General features: G+C 36.7%; 2 protein-coding genes across 2 annotated transcripts; one reads left to right on the top strand and one right to left on the bottom strand.

Moving 5' to 3' along the window:
- The first annotated feature begins 14,424 nt into the window (after positions 1-14,424).
- On the top strand, positions 14,425-15,801 carry LOC112743156 (protein MAIN-LIKE 1-like). The gene is made up of 5 exons (XM_025792369.1): positions 14,425-14,508; positions 14,618-15,041; positions 15,085-15,206; positions 15,400-15,477; positions 15,574-15,801. The coding sequence occupies exons 1-5, from the start codon at positions 14,425-14,427 to the stop codon at positions 15,799-15,801; spliced, it is 936 nt and encodes a 311-aa protein (XP_025648154.1).
- Positions 15,802-20,123: 4,322 nt separating this feature from the next.
- On the bottom strand, positions 20,124-20,689 carry LOC112743155 (uncharacterized). Its single transcript, XM_025792368.1, has 2 exons — positions 20,401-20,689; positions 20,124-20,308 (listed from the first exon to the last, which is right to left on the bottom strand). Exons 1-2 carry the CDS (start codon positions 20,687-20,689, stop codon positions 20,124-20,126), a joined length of 474 nt encoding a protein of 157 aa, XP_025648153.1.
- Positions 20,690-21,249: the final 560 nt, after the last annotated feature.

The following is a 21,249-nucleotide window of genomic DNA, read 5'->3' as shown; positions in this document are numbered from 1 at the left end:
AAACTTTAATTGTTGCTTATCCTCAAGCAACCAAACTAATATAAGCTTAGGATGTGAATTTGCATGAGAATGAGAGTTCGATTAAGCTCATGTCTCTTCTTATAATGGGGTTTACAACTGCAATCTTGAATAGTTTTGGCATCTCACTCTCCTTTGAATAAAAAAGATGTCAGTGTCATTTGGAATTAGAATCCGGATAATTTTATGAATTCTCTGATCTTTTGTAACTCAATTTAACCCTTGAACACAGCAATTTTTCTTTTCTTTGGTGCTTTGCACCTTGAGCCTAGCCGTGACTTTAAATGTTTTGTCACAAGTTTCACTTGACACAGAAACACCACAAGCACTTAACTGGGGAACTCTCTTTAAGTTCTGATTTTTTTTTTCTTTCAGTTACTCCCAGACAGTGGTGCTCAAAGCCTTTGGCATACTCTGCTAATTGTAATTGATCTCGACTCTAAATGTTTTGTCTCAAGGATTACTTGACACAAGAACACCACAAGCATGTGACTAGGGAAACAACTCTTTGAGCTTTTAATCATGTCTGACCATCCCTAGTTATTGATGCTCAGAGCCTTGGACCTTGCTTCTTTTTTTTTTTTTGCTGTCTCTTTTGCTTCAAGGATTAAATTTTTGTTTATTTCAGAGAAGTCATAATAATTCTCTAAATTCCTATTCCTTGTACATCAACATTCTTTGATTCAAATTTAAATATGCACTGTTTATGTCATGCATTCAGAGTCACAGAAAATACCACCACATGTAAGTGAATAAGACTACTCTTCAATATAAACTCAATTTCTCATCCAATACATCACTTCTTTTTATATTTTCTTTTTTTTAGATTCAAGTTCAGTGAGCGGTACATGAGACAAATAACAGAATGAAACTAATTCTAAGAACCGAAAGTACTAAAGACCATGCAGGCAATCAAAATAACAGAAAACAGAAAACAACAAAATAAGAACGGAAGAGAAATAGAATGAATGGAACTCAACCACCTCAGTTATGCTAGTGGCCATCTCATTCCTCCATGAAGAACATTCATCTCCCTTTGGTGCTATTAAAATAAACAGAAGTGACAACACCAAACTTAAAGGTTTGCTTGTCCTCAAGCAAAGAAGAACTGAAAACAAAAACAAATATTATGAGGAAAGAAGAATAAAAGGATAAAAGAATAAGAGAGAATTAGGATTAGGGGGTAGATGAATTGAAATCAGGCGCCGAGGGGTTTAATTTGGGCGTTGCATTCGACGCTTATGCGTACAGCACGCGTACGCGTGGGTCGCCAAATTTTGAAAGTGACGCGTAAGCGTATGGCACGCGTATGCGTGCCCTTGGTTTGTGCGAATCGCGCAAAGGCAGCCGCGCACACACACAACTCTCTGCTCGCGTGGCTTGGGAATCAAAATTTTCATATGACGCGTGCGCGTCATGCACGTGCACGCGTGGATGGCCATATGTGGAAAGGACGCGCACGCATCAGGGACGCGTACGCATGATTAAATTTGTGCCTCTAGCTCACTTCCAGCCCCAAGCCATCACAACTCTCTGCCCAATTTTATTTTTCACGCACACACATATGAGGCGTACGTGTCAGTGACGCTTGCGCGTCGTGTGCTCTTTTTTTTTTGTCGCCTGAAGTGTTCGGTTCCTGTTATAAAATAGCTGCATGATCAGAAAAACAGTAAAAACTCAATAAAAATCAAATAAGTAATAAAACTACTATTACAAAAAATAACTAAGGATACGAAATTATCGGGTTGCCTCCTGACAAGTGCTTCTTTACCGTCACTAGCTTGACGGTCAGCTCCTCTAAGGAGGAGGATCATAGGGGCTCAGCTCTTCACCCCTTACTTTGAACTTCTTTCCTCTGTCTCCATAAATTAGCTCAATATGCTCCAGAGAGAGGATTCTGTTTACTGTATAAGTCCATACTGGATTCCTAGTCAACACCACCTTCATTCCTGGGGAGAAACCTTCAGTAGGGATCTTTTTGTTTCTCCATCCCCTGGTTCTTCTTTTTGGGAACCTCCTCCTTGGTGGATGATACATTCCCGACACCAAACTTAGGTTTGATATCAGGAGGGATTTTATTGGTTGTCACTAAAGGAGGTTTGAGCTGTAATTTCTGTTGTGCATTATCAGCGGGTTCTTGAAGGTTTGGATCAATAAGCTCAGTCTGCATGCACATCTCTTCTTTACCTGCTGAATGTATATCTTTGAAGACATAAAAGACCAGTTGCTCATTATGCACTCTGAGCACTAATTCACCCACTTCTGCATCAATTAGAACTCTTCCAATGGCTAGGAAAGGTCTTCCTAGGATTATAGAGGCATTCTCATCCTTCCCTGTGTCAAGAATCACAAAATCTGCTGGGAGAAAGAACTTACCCACTTTGACCAAGATATTTTCCACTAATCCGTATGCAGGCTTCATAGATTTGTCTGCCATCTGTAATGCTATCCCTGTGGGTTGTGCCTCTTGGATTTGCAGCTTCTTCATCACAGACAAGGGCATTAAGTTGATGCTTGCTCCAAGATCACATAATGCTTTCTCAAAGGTTGTGCTCCTAATGGTGCATGGAATTTGGAAGCTCCATGGATCCGGCATCTTCCTTGGCAAGTTATTCTGAATGATGGCACTGCATTCTTTAGTCAGGAGCACTGTCTCATCTCCCTTTAAAGGCTTCTTCTTTGACAACAACTCCTTCATGAATTTGACATAGAGAGGCATTTGCTCTAAAACCTCAACAAAAGGAATATTGATTTGCAACTTTCTGAAGACTTCCAAGAACTTTGAAAACTGCTTGTCCTTGGTTTTCTTTTGAAGTCTCTAAGGATATGGCATTTTAGGCTTGTCCTCAGGAGCCTTTGGCAATGTAGGATAAGTGTCAAGAGAGTCTGGGAATGGGTTGTCCGCACGCTTTGGAGGGACGTGCTCTACTTCTTCCTTCTTCTCATCTGAAGCTTATTTTCCAACTAACTCTTGATTGACCTTGGTCTCAGAGCCAGCTACTTTACCACTTCTCAATTGGATAACCTTGCAATCTTCTTTTTCAACTGGCTCTTCATTAACTTGTGCTTCTGTACTTGCCACTTGTTCACTTATCAAGGTGATAGCCTTGCATTCCTCTCTTGGATTTGGAATTATGTTACCAGGAAGGCTATTAGTGGTCCTCTGATCAATTTCATTAACTTTTGTGGCTAGTTGACCCATCTGAATCTCCAAGTTCTTGATGGATGCTCTGGTTTCCTGTCTGAAACTTGCCAATATTGCTTCCAAGTCATTATTCTGCTGGGGCTGAGAAGTTGCTTGCTGAGATGAATGAAACTGGTGGTTATTAACATTTTTCTATTGAAAACCACCCTGAGAATTATTATTAAAATTCTGTGGCCTCTGAGGTTGCTCTCTCCACCCAAAATTTAGGTGATTTCTCCACCCCTGATTGTAGGTCTGAGAATAGGGATCATTATTGGGGTTTCTAGGAGCACTCCCCATGTAATTGACCTGTTCAGAAGAGGATTGAACATAACCATAATTATCATTTTGTACAAAATTACCTGTCATGTCTTAAGAGATCTCTTGAGGTGGATTTTGGATGTTGATAGCTGAGACTTCCATGCCACCCATCTGCTGAGTAAGTAAATTTATTTGCTGAGACATAAGCTTGTTCTGAGCAAGAATAGCATTAACAGCTTCCATTTCCAACACACCTCTCTTCTGAGAAGTCTCTGATTCCTGTTAGATGAGTATAAATATTGGTTGTTAGCAACCAATTCAATCAGCCCAATAGTCTCCTCCGATGTCTTCTTCTTGTGAAATGAACCACCTGCAAAATTATGTAAGCACATCTTGGACATTTCACCCAATCCTTCGTAAAAGATATCTAGTTTAGTCCATTTGGAGAACATGTTCAGAGGGCATTGCCTAGTCAGTAGTTTGTACCTCTCCCAAGCTTCATAAAGAGTTTCACCATCTTTCTGCCTGAAGGTCTGAACCTCCACCCTAAGCTTAGTCAGCTTCTTTGGTGGGAAAAATTTAGTAAGAAACTCAGTAACAACCTTGTCCCAAGTATCTAAACTCTCCTTGGGTCGGGAATCTAGCCATAGCTTTGCTCCATCCCTCAGAGCAAACGGGAAGAGCATGAGTTTGTACACCTCTGGGTTCACTCCATTTGTCTTTACAGTATCACAAATCTGCAGAAAGTTAGAAATAAATTGATTTGGGTCTTCGTGGGGAAGACCATGATATTGGAAGTTTTGTTGCACCAGAGTAACCAATTGTGGCTTCAACTCAAAGTTGTTCGCAGCTATAGGAGGCACCACAATGCTTTTTCCATAAAGATCTGTAGTAGAAGCACAGAAAGAGCCAAGCACTCTCCTTTGTTCCTCATTCCTATTCGGATTTGCCACATTGACATTAACAGCATTGTTAGGATCCATAGTGGATTCTGCAGCCTTGTAAAGTCTTGCTTGTTGCAAACGCCACTTGAGAGTTCTTTCAGGTTCAGGATCAAAGTCTAAGAGATTTTTTTTGTTTCTGTTCCTGCGCATAAACAAACAGAAGACAAGAAAATATTGGAATCTCTACGTCAGAGTGCAGAGAATTCCTAGTAAGGTAACCTGTGTAAAATAATAAAATAGAAATACTAAATAAATAAAACAGAAAAATTTTGAAAATGATAACTGAAATTAGACAAAAAATTTTCGAAAATTAACAGGGAAAATAAACGAGAAAATTAAAATGAAATTAACTAGGTGACACCAAACTTAATTTCAAAAATTAAGGAAAAATATTAGTGCTATTTATTTAAAAAAAATTCGAAAATACTAAGCAAAATTTAAATAAAATTAAAACTAAAACGCCTAATCTAAGCAATCAAACAACTGATAGTTGTTAATCACTATCAATCCCCGGCAACGGCACCAAAAATTTGGCGCGGAATTTATAACCCATAAACTAACCAGCAAGTGCACCGGGTCGAACCAAGTAATACCTCAGGTGAGTGAGGGTCGATCCCACGAGGATTGAAGGACTAAGCAATAATGGTTGATTGATTGGCTTAGTTAGACAAGCAGAAAATAGTGTTTGAGATTTCAAAAAGCATTAAACAGAAGACAGGCAAATAAATAAGTTGGAAATAAAATATGGAGAGGGCAGTTAAGGCTTCAGAGTTATCTATTTTTTGGATTGACTTTTCTTACTAACTATTTTAATCATGCAAGATTTCATTCATGGCAAACTATATGTGACTAGACCCTAATTCCTTAGACCTTTCTAGTCTCTTCTAAAATTCATCAACTGCCAATTCCTTGGTCAATTTATTCCAATTAGAAGGTGAAGCTTAATTCTAGTTTATATGCCACATAAATCCTAATTACCCAAATATAAGAGGATTATATGTCACGTATCCCGTTAAGTCCAGATAATTAAAATTTAGGAGAGAAGTTGTTGTTCAAGTAAAGATCTTTTCCAAGTTATACAAGAACTCAATTAGAAAGAGGGTCATACTTCTGTTCCACCCAAATTCATAAAATAAAAAACGAAAACAATTCTTGAAATATAAATCAGTACATGAATTAAAATAGAAAAATAATAGTATCAATCCATACAATAGACAGAGCTCCTAACCTTAACAGTGGAGGTTTAGTTGCTCATGGTTTAGAGAGAAAATAAGGATTATGATAAAATGTATTTTGGCTGAGGTCCCCCCCAGAAGGGAAGTTTCTTTTCCCTTTTATATCTAATCCTAATAAATTTAAAAGTCTATTTTCTAAAACTAAAAATAATATCTTTTCCTATTTTAAAATAATAGTTTAAATTAGAATTAATAGGAATCAACGTTTTCTGCACTTCGCCCTTGTCACGTGTACGCATCAGTCATGCGTACGCGTCGATGGCCTTCTTCGCGTGTCACGCGTATGCCTCAGGTACGCGCACGCGTCGCTGTGCAACTTCTCTTTTCACGCATACGCGTCAGGTACGTACACGCATCGCCATGGAAAGCTCCAAATCACGCGCACGCGTCAGGTACGCGAACGCGTCGCCCTCGTTGGTCATCTCCTTTAATGCTTGTGCTGATTCCATTTGTGTAAGCTTCCTCTCCATCCTTTAGGCCATTCCTGCTCTATATGGCCTTTTTCTCTTTTTCTGCGGAAGCTACATCAAATCCAACTGAATGCTACCTAAAATAAACAGAATTACACAAGACTCAAAGTAGCATCCATAGTAGCTAAAAGATAATTAATTCTTAATTAAACTCAACAATTTAAATATAAATTCACTAGAAAAAGATAGGAAAGATGCTCACGCATCATCCTTCCACCGGCGCCCCTCTCCCTCTCGGATCTCCTTCTCCCTTTTCCCCTTTCTGCTTCTGTTTCTTTCTTCCGTGGTGGAGGAAACTGTGCTGCTACTGGGTTTAGGGGGAAACGGGTAACTGTGTTAGGGTTTCAGGGTTAGGGTTTTCTCAATTTGGGAATTAGGATTTAGGTAAAGTTAGGTTTAAGGGTAGTTTTGTAATTTCAAATAAAAGTAGGGATAATATAGTAATTAGAAATAAATTTTAATCCAACAATAGTAATGTATAAAAATACTACTTGTTAATCAATTTTACAAATTACTTTCAATAAAATGTTTAAATCCAAAAATTAGAAATAATATAATTAATTTTTCTATTTTCCAAAACAGCAGTATTAATATTTTAGAATATTAATTATTTAGTCCAAATCATATAAAATTCTTATTATTTCATAACTACTAACGTTATAATTTAAATATAAAAAATAACTCAATAATTATGAAATTAAGTAAAATCTTCATTTTACTTATCAAAACTTGATTTAATCATTCTCAATGAAATAATTTCTGAAAGTAAAATCTCTAATTATAAATAAATCTGAAATCAGCTCATAATAAGGTTTTTCAAAAGTTCTGAGTCTTACATTCTACCCACCTTACAAAAATTTTCGTCCTCGAAAATTAAAGTAATACATAAGATAATACATAGTCTTAGTTCTCTCAAATGCTTTTAGAAAAGTAAGAAGTCTTAGCATATATGTATAAATGTTCAAATACTGAATAACCATAAGATTTAAATGTAGGGATAAAGTATGGTGTAAGGCAGAAGGTACCAGATAGGTTCGATGCAAAAGGTCATCTGGTCTCAAGACCTTACAAAAACTTGAAGTAACCAAAATAGGGTGCAGTTCAAGATAGGCGTTCACAAAGCAAAGTGGTAGTTAATGTGGTAAAAGGCTACAAAGCATGTTGGTATTTAAACAGTGGGCATAACGTTCGCTGACAAATCTCGTACCCACTTCAAAACTTCAACTTCCCAACTCCACCAATCACTTTACAACTCCATAACTGGTCACAAATATAACACCCGCAAACTCTTTCACAAGGAATAAAACACCCACAGCTCATAACGTTGTACACCTACCGATTCACCTCCCATATACACATATCACGTCTTAAAGAACTAACGCATCGCATTACTATGTCTACAGGTCGCACGTGACATCAAAACAATTCTTGAGTCTACTCAGAAGGATACAAAATTTTAGAAAGGATAGACAAATGTTAAGGATAATACTCATAGATTTGAGAGAATGTATCCAATTCCAGGTAAACAAAGATGCTCAAGCAATGAAGTTTACTAGAAATAAATCAATTGACAACTTCAAAGATAACCCTTGGATCAGAGAAATTCAGTAGGATCAATAAAAAGAAAATCAGCGTATTAGTTTGAAACAAATTCAAGCTGAGTCGAAGAAGTATAAGGTTTACAGAAAAGAATATCCCAAACCCAAGGCAAGGCTCATAGAGCTCAAGAGTACGAGTAAAAATACTTCCGAATACATTGTTCATAAAAGAATCGAAAACTTACAGAAAAATCACTTCGCAGTCTAAAAGAAAAGTTAAGCAACAAGCATTCTTCAAGAGAGTAACAAAAGCATAAACGTCGCTTTACTTTAATACAATTTCATGTCGAAGTAGATTATGTAGAATTTTAAAACAAAATGAACACAGTTTTGGCTAAGAGGTAAAATATTTTTTCAAATATTTTAGAAAGATAGCTAGGTGCACAACTTAATCAAAAGTAATTCATAAAACTCGGAAGGAAATCAAATACTTGTTCAAAAAAAATCTCAAAATTCATATTCAAACAAGCGTGTATAAAATTATAGCAAGGATGAAAGAGGAAGTTAAACTCTATTTAGAAAAGAAAATCCGAGGAAAAAATTTGCTTATAAATTGGTAAAGGAAATAAGTAGTGCGTTACAAACGGACAGGTTTCCACTAAACAAGGAAGCTTTTCAAAACTTCATTTAAAATAGCGCATGCCAACTTTAAATCAACTTTGTCAAAATTGAACAATGGTTTCAATTACAATCAAGCAATAGAAAAATAAATTTAGTTTAGAACTCCTTCAAAGAGAATTCAAAACTTCTTTAAAAAAAATTCAAAAAAAGACTCCAAAAGTATAATTAAAATCACATCTCAGAAGAATATTCAAGAAGATTAGGATGTACTTAAAAAGGAGTCAAGCCATACAAGAAAGGATCTTAAATCAAGGTAGTTCAAACAAGATCCACTAGGCATGAGACATCAAACAAGCTTTCAATTGATCCAAAAGAATACAAAAGTCATAGGAAAAGACAACTCAATCATTAGTAATTTCTCAAGGATAAATCTTTAACTAAGAACTCTAGTAGAGGCACTGAGAGGATAAACGATGCACTAATTTAAAAGGAATTAAACTGACTCACATAAGAATGAGATTCACAAGAGAAGGGAAGCTGAGATTGATTGTAATGCTCACAAGAGGTAGAAGAATAATTAAAACAGAATCAAGTATGACATTCATGGAGATGAAAAGCTTAAGAGAGAATGAGTCCGTTTATAAGAAGAAAGTTATGAGTCCAATATTTTCAAAAGAACAAAAATGGCATAAACAATGTAGTGTGCTAAACCAAACTCAAGCCAAAAATAAATTAGGTAAAGTTTATCAATGAAAGTCAACCGGAATAAAAGCGAAAAATCCTTTCTTTCCAGAATTTTGAAAAATACCCAAATACATAATCAAATAAAGATGTGCATTGGAACTATAGTAAAATTACTAGAAAGTCAAATTGTATTTTAAGTAAGTGCAGTTCCATAAACCAGTAAAAGTACAGGCGAGGTATTAGAAATAAACAGTTGTTAAACTGTATAAGGAATTTTCAAAGTTTCATATAAAGATAAGTGTATATCGAATCAACAGCAATTTTATAAAATTTCAAATTGGTTGTAATTACTGTCAAATAGGAGAAAAACTGAATCACAATTTCTTTAAGAATGGACTTGGAACAAGGACTTAAAGGACACAGCGCATCAAGACAGTTCAAAGGTATATCAAAGAACACATGAATCAAGAAGAAGAATTTAAACAGAGAAAGATAGATACAACAAGGATTTCAAACAAGCATATGCAATTAGAATAAAACAAGAATGCATATGAATAGAGGAATAGGGTTGAAAAAATCAAATTACTTGTCAAGAGGATTAGCAAACAAGAACTTCAAATTAGGCTATGAAAGAACAAGTCGACTCGAACAGAATTCAAGACACATAACTGAATAACCTCGAGAAATAATTTCTAACGTTCCCAAAATCTGCGATTCGCTTTACCCAAAACTCGTGTATCATCTATGATAACCCATTAGTGCTTTCATATACATAACTCACTAGTATTAAGCCGGCCAAACTTAATACCAAGACTAACAGCGTTAATCAATAGACCGTCATGTGCATAAGGCTCTAATTCTCATCATTCGACAAGACTATTGCATGACAGACACTCAGAGTATGCAATTGAAGTATAGTCGGTTTATTCCTCAGGCTCTACAGGAAAGACCGCTCTGATACCATAATGTAACAGCCCAGACCACCCGCTAACACGATATTGTCCGATTTGGCACACAAGGCCTCACGGTTTTGCCTTTGACGATAGGGATGATAGCCGAAGCCCCCCACACTCACTCGTCAAAATGCGTCATGCTAGGGAGAGATATCCACACCCTTATAAAGCATGCTTCATTCCCTTCCCCAACCAATGTGGGACCTTACACCAGATTTAGCGGTAGACATTAGCAGTGATTTTACCAGCGAATTTACCGAAGATTTTGGTGTCAAATTTGTCATGTCAAAGCATTATCGGTGGATTTTCATTTTTTATGGTAAATTCGCCGGTAATAATTGGAGGGAAGACAAGAAAGATAGGCACAAAATTTAGCGTCGGATTTACCGTCGAATTTTTTCAATGGTAAACACGTTTAGTGGAACTCTCTCTCTCTCTCTCTCTCTCTCTCTCTCTCTCTCTCTCTCTCTCTCTCTCTCTCTCCTCACTATTAGCCCCTACCTTTTCGGCAGCCCCCTCCAATGACACCTCCCATCGTTCTGCTGTTGCTGTTGTTGTAAATGCTTCTGCCCCACTTCTGCTCTTCTTCTTCTCCTGCTTTTCTTCTTCTCGGCGCCGGCATGACGAGAAAGGTCAAAAGTTTCTATTCTGCCGTTCCCTTTCCCTGTTAAAGCTCATTTCAAATAATGCTTATGAACTTCTAAAATAGGATTAAGGTCTGAACTTACTTGTTATTATAAAATAGGATTTGTGTTGATTATTCAGGTTGCTTAGTGAAGTTTCCATTATATATATTATTGTTGATTTAATTTGTTCTCAATCTTTAACTTGAAAATTATTTTTTAGTGCTTTAGTTTCCTTTTCAAGTTATTTGCTACTTTAATTAGGTGATAATTTAGAATCAGTTAGAGAATTTATAAAAATTAGTTTAACATATTGTTATGTTTTTTGAATTTGAGTTTGAATTTGTTTGGACTGGATTGATTTATTTTCTACTGAATTTTTGCAATGTGTTGATGATGGTTGTGTCATGCATTGATGCTGACTTGTGTAAATTGATATTCAAGAAATACTTGGTTGCGCTATTTTTTGTTGTTTGATGCTTTTGCACGCCAAGTCTCGATTATATGCCTTTATGTCAAATTTTTGTTTTAGTTGATAATTAGTATTATCTTTGAAATGTATATAATAGTATAAACAAGTTAATATATTCTACTGGAAATGTTGTGAATTCAATTGATGAGCTTTGACTGATGTTGTGGATTGAGATTAGTAAGATTTGTAGAAACCATAAATGTGGATATATGTCCAATTTTAGGAGATGTTATGTCAATTTTTTTTCAAATAATATAAATATTGAAAGATTTGTGTTGTACATATGCTTATTAGTGTTAATTGGTATTCTGTTTGAAGACATGACAACAAGTAGTAGAGGTGTCACGAGTCGGTCTCGTGGTCGTGGTAGAAGGAAGGTTTCCACTATTGGTACCCCGGAGACTTCTTAGTCATCACCTTTACCTTGACTACCCCGTCGACCCCTATTACATCACAGACGGGTCTACTGGACCAGCAGTTCATTATGGTCCCCGACTACGTGGCTCCTTCTGCTACGCCCTCCTTCGCCCCCTATAACTCTAGCAACAGAGATTGCAGTGGGTGATTCTTCTAATGTGTCCCAGCCAGATGTCCCTCCACCACCGTCCATCATACAGATGAGGATTTGGTCTGATGGCATGTATGGGTGAATACTATTTTAATGTCGTTTATCCACAATAATCTATTTTGAATTTGTTAAGTTTTATGTGTTTTTATGCATTTTCTAATCTTAAGTTTTTCATTGATAGGTTTGCACCAAACAACAGAGCATGTACACAAGAGATCTCCAATGTGATTAAGTCCATGTACAACAACTCATGGCCGAACTACACGAAGATTTCTACCGAGACTAGAAAGCGATAATTTCAGAACTGGGAGGTAAGAACCCAATGTTGTTGAAATTAACCGTATTTTAATTGTATTTTATTTCAACTAACTAATGTTATTAAATTACTTTGTGCATAAGAATTTTATATGGGATATGGAACATGTTATCTTGATCAGGAAGATCTACGACCACCGAATAGTTAGACGACTTTAGCAGATGATATAGGACGTTAGTTAGGGGTGTGAACACCTCACAATTTGACTCCATTCAGATATTAAGAAGGAACTAAACGTCCATTTTAGTACTGATGAGGGGTTCAAGCATTATCGTCTGACGAACAGAACTAACAGGGATTCGCGGAGGTTGTCGAAGTATACCGATGGGTCGGCGACTTTCATGAAGACGAAGAGCAGGTTGGTATATATTTTGCTAATCTTTGTTAATTATTACTTGAATTAATCGTTACTTGATTTAGGGATTCGTAGAGTTTAGGAATTTAATTTATTTTATGTCTATTTTATTATGTTTTACTTCTTTGACTTTTTATTACATTCAGACCTTTGATATTTAATAAAATCATTAGTTGATTTTTGGTATTTAGAATCTGTGCACTAATCTTATAAAAAAATTTAATTTGACTACTAATTGTGCAAAAAAAAATTTTGCATACCGTCGAATTTACCGACGAAACAATCCAACAATAAATGGGTGCCACAAAATATAACATGGCACCAAAATTACCGTCGAAAAAATCCGACGGTAACCAAGTGCTTATTTTCGTCATATTAATTGCAAAACTTATTCGACGCAAAATCAGACGCAAAATATTAGCGTCGGACAAAATAATTTGACAGTAAATATAATATTTTCCGATGTCGTTTATACCGTCAAATTCATTCCAACAATAAATATTACAATAAACAAATTATCGACGAATTTATTTGATAAATCTACCAATAAATTTAACGGTACTCAGCACCTTTTTTATACTGTTAACTAAATCCTTTAGATATTTTACCATATTATATTTTTTTATAAAATTTTTCTTTTTTATACTTTTTTTTTCCCCTACAATTATTATCTTCCTTGTAAATTTGTTATGCCTTTTGTGTTACGTGTTATGATTTTATTTCCTAGTTTTCATTTAGCTTTAATTTATCTGGTTATAATTTTATAATTTTGATGAGTTGGTTGCTAATTTGCTGTCTTATCAGTTGTAATTTGGCAATTTAGTTTTAATTTTATACTTTTTTTGATTGATTGGTGGTATTTGAAGAAACTGTTTCAGACGATATGGTTGTCAGAAGAAATCAATATCAAATAAGAGAGTTTTATCTACGTCTGATTATGATTAATAAATTGTTATTTTTCTTTGAAAATGTTGTGACAAGAATGCTTTATCACATCTTATATGGATGTCCATTCTCAAAGATGATTGTATTTAATATAGTTTGAAAAAGTAAAGTCTTGCACATGTATAAATAGAGACATAGGCTGAGGTTTTTTACACAACAACAAGCAATAAAATACTCTCTCTCTTTTACGTTGCAATACTTCTTTCTCTTTTTTTATATTTCTTAATTTTTGTTACCTCTTCTTTATTTATTTATTTAGTTATTTTATAACAAAAAATAATGAGTAAAGAAAAATAAGGCATGCTAGCCATCCTACCGGCCGTTAGATGAAGTGGGCATGAAATTCAAAATCGTTGGAAATTTAGAATAGGAAGGGAAGGAGTTACTCCGTTTACCACCCTTATTTCGCCACAGACAGATTATTTTCCTTGGAAGAATATAGTTAGTTCCTATAATATTGTTGAACTATTTCTCATAGAATTTTTTTCTCAAATAAAATAAAAAAAATAAATATTTTTTCAAACCCAAAATTTGAGTTTTATTTTTTAGGATACGATTTTTTTTTTGGTAATTAGGAAAAATTCACTATATCCCCGGCGAACTCTATGTTAAGTTCGGCGCAGTATAAAAATCCAATGGGACCGTTTGTATTTGTCCTATTCTTTTCCTTCACTCTCTTCCAAATTTACTCTCTTCCTCTTTTATCTTGTGTTTTCGACGCATATAAAGTTCATTGCAAACGACTTTCTCAGTTCCAGGTCAGTGAATAATAGCTTAGTTAGAGTTAATTTTTTAGCTTAGTTAGAGTTAGTTTTCTTTAGCTTAGTTAGAGTAACTGTTGACATGTTAGTTAAAATAATTAGTTATAGATTATATGTTAGTTAGAATGACAAATATAGCTGTTGTTTATGTACTATATCATGTTAGTTAGTATGACGAACTAAATGTTTAGTTAGTTTAGTATGAGCCGTTAGTTTAAGTTGTGACTCAGAAAGTGGAATAATTAATTAGGTTTAGTTGGAATCAAAAGAAATTTGTTGCGATAAATTTACAGTTCAGGTAGTTATTTACTAATTAATTAGGTAGTTGACTGCATCAGTTAGGGTTAAGGGTAGAATTAGAATTATTAAGTTTATAAGTCGAGTTTGACAATTAAATATATATCTTTAATAATTTGGTTAACGTAAAAAGAGCTGAGTTTAGTGTATGTGTTTTCATTTTACTAGATTGCATTTAGATGGAACAGCAGCTGTTGGGTTACGAGGATGACATGTATAGACTGGATCACGCTAAGCACATTGCTGACAAGCTTGATAGAGTGGTACGCTTTTTTAAGTATTTTTTAATTTAGTATAATTAATTAGCAGTGAAATTTTTTATTTTATGTGTTTACCATCCTTTTTTGTGTGGTTTTTGTTTCTATTTGGTAGGGGCCTTGGATTTTGCGCACCAGGCAGAATTTGATGGCACGGCTGCTAGAGCAGATTAGGCCATATCTCAGACGAGCTGAGTTTGAGTATGTGGCCTATATGGTTGAGTTCGAACACGATTGGTCGCTTGCCTCGACTTTGATAGAGAGGTGGCGGCCTGAGTCCCACACGTTTCATCTACCGTGCGGGGAGATGACCATCACGCTGCAGAACGTAGCCTATCAGCTGGGGCTCAGAATAGACGGTGATCCTGTGAGTGGATGCATTGGTGGGTGGGAGCAGCACCACCAGAGACGCACCATTGAGGAGTTTTGTGAGAAGCTCACGTGGTTCCAGAACACGGTTTGTGGAGAGTTGGAGCAGGACGCCACAGAGGAGTGCCTGATGAGGTACATGAGAGGATACATCATGCAGCTGATAAGGGGTATGCTGTTCCCAGATGCCTCTGACTCTCGGGTGCACATTAGGTGGCTCCCACTGCTGGAGGACCTTGAGATGTGTGGTCGGTTATCGTGAGGTCAACGGTGCTCGCTTGGCTGTATCGCCAGATGTGCCGGGCTACGGAGCATGGCCAGCGCAATTTGGGCAGGTGCGTCAGCTTGTTGCTGTCCTAGGCTTATCACCACCTCCCGCTGATATGGCCCGACGACTTTGATACTCGTCGATTTTCCCTAGTGGCGAGGTATTATATTTACTTTTAATAATCATTTATGTTATTATTACTAAGTCAATTAAATTGAGCGGTAAAACATTATTGTCGTTGGCATTGTAGGTGGGTTTAGTACTGCCCAGACAATGACAGGGACGATGGCAGGCTTAGGCATTACAGGCGTACCCTGAACGGGATTGGGATGCTGAATGTAAGTGCAGAATATTCAATTTTAACATATTTAAGTTTAATTTACTTTAATAAGTCTTTCATTTGAATCTCGTCTGTTGTATTGATTTGTGAACAGGTTGAGTGGACACCATATGCTGACCCACAGCTAATTGCCCTAGTTCCATCGACAATAGCCGAGGCGGAGGTGTCATCGGCGGTTGTATGTCCGCTGCTTTGCTTTGCTATCATCGAGTGGCATCAGGTGGACCAAGTCGTACGTCAGTTCGGTGGTTTGCAGCACATTCCGACCAGGCCACTGAACATTGACGACATTCCAACCGTGGCATTTCCTCAAGCCAGTTAGTGATTGCTATGTTTTCACCCCTAAGCCGACCGTAATAATGAGCAAACTCACGCTGTGACTTTGAATACACTGCGTTAATTAGGACCTTCTTCAAGTCTTTGTTCTTGAAGTGAGTAATGAAGTTGGATGCAATGTATCTTGTGTAACGACCTAATTTTCAGTACGCCTAGGACATACCAGAAACCGAGTGCTACCAATTTGTCATCCTAATTATTTTCTATTATTTATTATATGAGCCTGACTCGTTGTTAAAAGCATAGTTAGTTAGTGAGGTACTTTTTTTTCTGAAAATGTTTGGATTAATAAACATAATCATTTATAATCAATTCACAACTGATAACAGATAAAACAGTTATAAACAACCACACATAAATACATCACGAGTAGCTAGCAACATTCATTTATCCAGCCTTTGTTAGAGTATAGACCTTTAGTTAGAACACCCCTAGATATAGCTAGATAATAACTATATACATATACATACATAAAATATCACAGGTCCTGACCTGTTCAAGAAGTCCCTAAGCTGGTGCCCAGGCTAGCCTAGACTCTATACTCACCTAGTCCCTCTAAACTACTAAAGCGAGGGAAAGTACGTTCTAGGTCTTCAAAACTCAAGTCAGGTGGAACATCATCAGAAGATAGAACATCATCTGCTACTCCTCTGCACGATCAGACTTTTCCACAGGACGTCTCTCTGGTACCTCATGAAGTAGCCACACAATAGGAATCTCGTACACAGGATTTAGGTTAAAGTGCGCATACAAACGGGGTGCAGATGTTGGCTGGTCTCACAGGATATACATATAATCAAAGAACGAGATTTACCCTAGACTCAGAAGACTATCTAGAGCAGAATCCTCTTTGCAGAACCATCATCAACAAACTACGGTAAGGTACTCTTACTTCCATCTGAAGGGGGAAGGGAGAGAGAAGGGGTAAGAACTGGGGAGTTCTTAGTAGGGTCGGGGTTATTAGTTAAGTTCATTAATCTGTGTCGCTTAGCAGACATATAGCAAAATATAGAGATGCAGTAAACAGAAGACAGATGAATAGAGAAAATAGAGTAAACTGAAAACAGATCACAAACAGAAGAATATAAGAAAGTAAAACACAAACATAGAGAATAGAATACAAACAAGGAAAGCATACATTTATACAACAATCATAACAGAGGAAATGCACAACCAAGTATGATGCATGTCTGTCCTATGCAGGCCATGAGCTCACGTGTCGGTTTACACCCTACAGCCCGACATTACCTAAGAACCAGTCTTAGATATGGTTTCCCTTTGTGTCCTTAGTGCATATGTGTCGGTGGTAAGAATACCACTCCTTCGTGACTACCGGCAGTCGGCGCAAAGCCCGACCCCATAATATACGCACAAGGGGAAACAGTGATCCTCAGTTCGTGGGCGTCCCCGAGATCAATTCACAAACAAAATAATGATCCTCAGTTCGTGGGTTTCCCCGAGATCAACATACAACAAACAACTTTCTGTAGGTGAACTTCGGCCTACAGAAATAGCACCTCTGTAAGTGAACTTTGGCTTACAAAAATAGCGCCCCTGTAAGTGAACTTCGGCTTACAGGTATCACAACTCTCTGTAGGTGAACTTCGGCCTACAGGAGCAACATCCTGAGATACACAGTTGATATTCACTGCAGGTGAACTTCGGCCTACAGGAATAACAACTCACTGTAGGTGAACTTGGGCCTACAGGACCTCTAGGGCCAATGGAAAAGCAGCAGATGAACATACAACAGAACATCATGCCGCAAGGCTTAACTCTTTATTCTTATACTCTTTTCCTCTATACTCTTTGTTATATTACTCTTTTCTCATTATCATCATTCAATATCATTCTCATTATTCATCGTCACTTTCACATTCTTATGCAGTACTTCTTTCTTTCTCTATTCAATCATACTATACAAACTTTACAGCTTTTACTTTTACAACATCTTAACTCAAACCATTTCTCTTTATCAGATTACTCTTTTCTCTGTATCCCTTTATTCTACTCTAGTTACTCTTTTCTCTGTATCTCTTTACTTTTCTCTGGTTACTCTGTTCTCTGTGTTTTTCTACTCTGCTCTGATTTCTCTGTTTAACATATGTATTTAAAGCTTATGTAAATTTCGGTATGAATAGTATGCCTATCCCAAGTATAGATTCATTAAGTCTATACTGAAACAATTTAACTTTTCATATAATACCTAACCCCTAGTCGCAACTCAAGTACTAACTAAGTTGCCCTAGTTCGTTCACTAGTTTCTGTCTGTTTTTCTGTCATTAAAATTTTACAGACTTTTTCTTTGATTTTTTATCTTTTCTTCAAATTTTTATCTTTATTTTATCTTTGCCTCACTATCATGTTATTACCACTCCCTAAGTATTTTATGAAGGTAATTATGAGATTCTACACTTAAAGTTGTCTTTCTAAAACTTTTACAGAAAACTGCCTTTTCCACATTATTTTATTATTTTCATTAAAATATTATTTTTAATTAAATATTATTATTTAATATTTTATTATTATTTATTATTTTATCATTAAATTTTCGAAAATTAACTTACTTTTACTTTTAACCTTTAAAATTCACTTTTTACCACCTGTAACTTTTAATATTTCTACTTTTACCACCCTAACTTTCAGAAATTACCAAATAACTCCTCAAACACCAAAATATTTACTTCCTTGCCCTTTCTAAGATCTAAAAGGTGTTCTTCATTGTTCTTCACCACACTCAAAGTGTTCTTCGTGTTCTTCGTAAATTCTTCAGATTCTTTCTCTGTTTTTACCCGTTTTTCAATCTTTTCAGCAACCGATTTTTACCATAATTCATAATAAATTCCCAGCCACTAAAACCCCATCTTTTCCACATGATTTTAAAACAAATTGAACCCCAATTTAAGCTCTAGGGTTCGTTTTTCCAGCTGCTCTCAAGAACAACATTCATAGCTTGAATATCATCAAATTTCATTAAAAATTTAACAAACTTTCACCAAGAATAACTCATATAAGCAATCAATTTTAAGCATAACCAAACCATATCATAATCACACATCTCAAACACAATCAATCAAGATTAAATTTGTTACACCCTACCTGGTTTTGCTGCTCCTAATTCGGTTAAACTTTCAGGTGGTCCTTAAGCACTTTTTCCAAGTTAAGCATGATTCCTAAGGAAAAACATCAAGAAAACACATGTTTTGCATGATTTTCCTTGAAAACCGAATTGAAATGGGAGGGAGACAGCCATATCACCTTATTTCCAGCCTTGATATGTTATATGGTTATGTAGAGGAAGAAGAGAGGATCATTTTGGTGAAATCGGAGTTTTGATTTGAGTTTTAGTTCAGAAGAAATCAAGCTTTGAAGATTAAGTGTTCATGAAAGTTTCTCTCTTTTCTCTCTTGTTATTTTTGGCCAAAATGATGAAATGAGACAGCCTTGGAGGTCTTGGGGGTGTAAGGTGAGTTGTGATTGGTTGGCTTGGAGGTGGATTAAAATAATATTAAAATATCTCTGGTATATAACTACTAAAACTAGGTGTTTCGGAACACTCGTAAAAACATCTCTAAAAATTATTTTCTGAGCTACTAGCATAAATGACACTAGTAATATATTTATTATGAGAATAGAACATGTATGATGAGGCCTTAGCATCGCTAAAGTCATCAGAGAGTGCTGGTACTAAGCTGCACCAGTAAACCGTAAACCCGGTTAAACCGATTTTCTGTTTTTAACTAAAACAGACCAGGTAACCTTATAATATCATTCAAGCATTTTCTAATACTAATATAATGATAATATTATACTATTATCTCTCTCCTCTCATGAATCGAGTCCGGTTCGTCAAACTGAGACTACTTACAAAAATCAGAATTAAAACTCCTAACCGGTACGGTTCAAAAACTAGGTTCTTCGTGATTGCGTTATCGAGCTTGCCTCAGAAAAGGTTCTAGCTTAAGGATGACATAATGACAATGAGGATCGAGATATTTGTTGATATAGAAGAGGTGTTCTCTTTACTGATCTTCTGGAGAAATCCGTGCCTTTAGAAAAGATCTCGTGTACTCAAAAATCAGGGTTGTTACATCTTGTACAAAATGCTTGGAAGGCGTGAGGTGGTTTCCATAGACTCCCGTCGGCGTTCAATGCACCATCAATGGATTTGTGCCTGTCTAAAATCACTAAGAGCCCGGGTTGTGGTGTGACATGCTCCCACAGATACGACAGAAAGAACGACCACGCCTCCTTTGTCTCACCCTCGACAACGGCAAATGCAATAGGCAGAATGTTTGCGTTCCCGTCTTAAGCTATCGCCATTAGTAAGGTCCCACCGTATTTACCATATAGGTGAGTGCCATCAATGGAAATAAGTGGCTTGCAGTGCTTGAAAGCCTCAACACACGGTGGAAATATCCAAAAGACACACTGAAACATGACAGTATTCGTGGAGCCAGGCCAAAGCTGAGTCACCAGTTGCACCCAAGTACCTAAAGAGACAAATCTAGCTACGTTATTGTACACCTATGAATTTTAAAATGGTTAATAACAAAGCTTGAAATAAATCTTATCAGGCAAGTACATCTGCATTGCGAATAACCACAAGGAAGCTCGTTGTATGACTCCTCCCAATCACCATATATTCTGGTGATCACTCGCTGTTTTGCAAGACAAACATTTTGGTAGGATGCCTTGTAACCAAAGTGCCTCTCCACACCTCCTTGGAGAATCCTGATGCTGATTGTTGGATTGGCTTTGACCATCGTGAAGATGTGTTGCGCAATCACCTTTGAATCCAACCTACCATGGTCTTGTCCTATTGAAGTTTGCATGCAGGAATGAGGCCCATTGTATCTCCTAACCTCCCACATTTCTTGCTTTCGACGATATGATATCAGTATGCTCCAATTACACCCGGGCCCGAACTGGATACATTGTGCATTATACCTCCACTGGTCACTTTCTATTATTTTGTAATCCGCAGCCCTCCTAATGTTGTACTACTTAACCGCCAGCATCACTTCTTCCTTGTCCTTAAATTGTTTTCCAACCTCAAACCCATTGCTTGGATCCTCTTTAGGGCCTCCCTGGGTAAACGACCAATCCGAAGTCATTGCATCGAGATTCAACCTCGTGAAATGATCTGGCCGGTCATACGGTTGAGAGATGGCGGGCTGTGTAAGAGCGATCTGAGTGTCACCATAGTAGTTCATCCCTTCTTCCTCGTCACCATCGTCGGGAATTTCAGCTGGTTCTTCCTCGGCGTCGTCTACCTCATCGGGGTTAACTTCATATTGATCCATCATCGGATCTCTAATAGCTGAACCATCATGACTTTCAACCCCATCGTCCATTAAGTCAACATTACAAGTTTCAACATTTGACCCCTCCTGACTCCCCTCAGGTGGCATATTAAGATCCACCATAGTCC

This window comes from Arachis hypogaea, chromosome 14 (assembly GCF_003086295.3).
Source record: "Arachis hypogaea cultivar Tifrunner chromosome 14, arahy.Tifrunner.gnm2.J5K5, whole genome shotgun sequence".
Lineage (NCBI taxonomy): Eukaryota > Viridiplantae > Streptophyta > Magnoliopsida > Fabales > Fabaceae > Arachis > Arachis hypogaea.
The sequence above is the reverse complement of the archived record's forward strand: the minus strand, read 5'-3'. Positions and strand labels throughout refer to the sequence as shown.

Coding starts and splice junctions, on each gene's coding strand:
- LOC112743156 (XM_025792369.1), top strand. CDS start 14,425: ATGGAACAGCAGCTGTTGGGTTACGAGGATGACATGTATAGACTGGAT. Junction 15,207..15,399: donor GGCCAGCGCAATTTGGGCAG/GTGCGTCAGCTT, acceptor AGGTGGGTTTAG/TACTGCCCAGACAATGACAG. Junction 15,478..15,573: donor ACGGGATTGGGATGCTGAAT/GTAAGTGCAGAA, acceptor ATTTGTGAACAG/GTTGAGTGGACACCATATGC.
- LOC112743155 (XM_025792368.1), bottom strand. CDS start 20,689: ATGTGGGAGGTTAGGAGATACAATGGGCCTCATTCCTGCATGCAAACT. Junction 20,309..20,400: donor TGGTTATTCGCAATGCAGAT/GTACTTGCCTGA, acceptor TTGTCTCTTTAG/GTACTTGGGTGCAACTGGTG.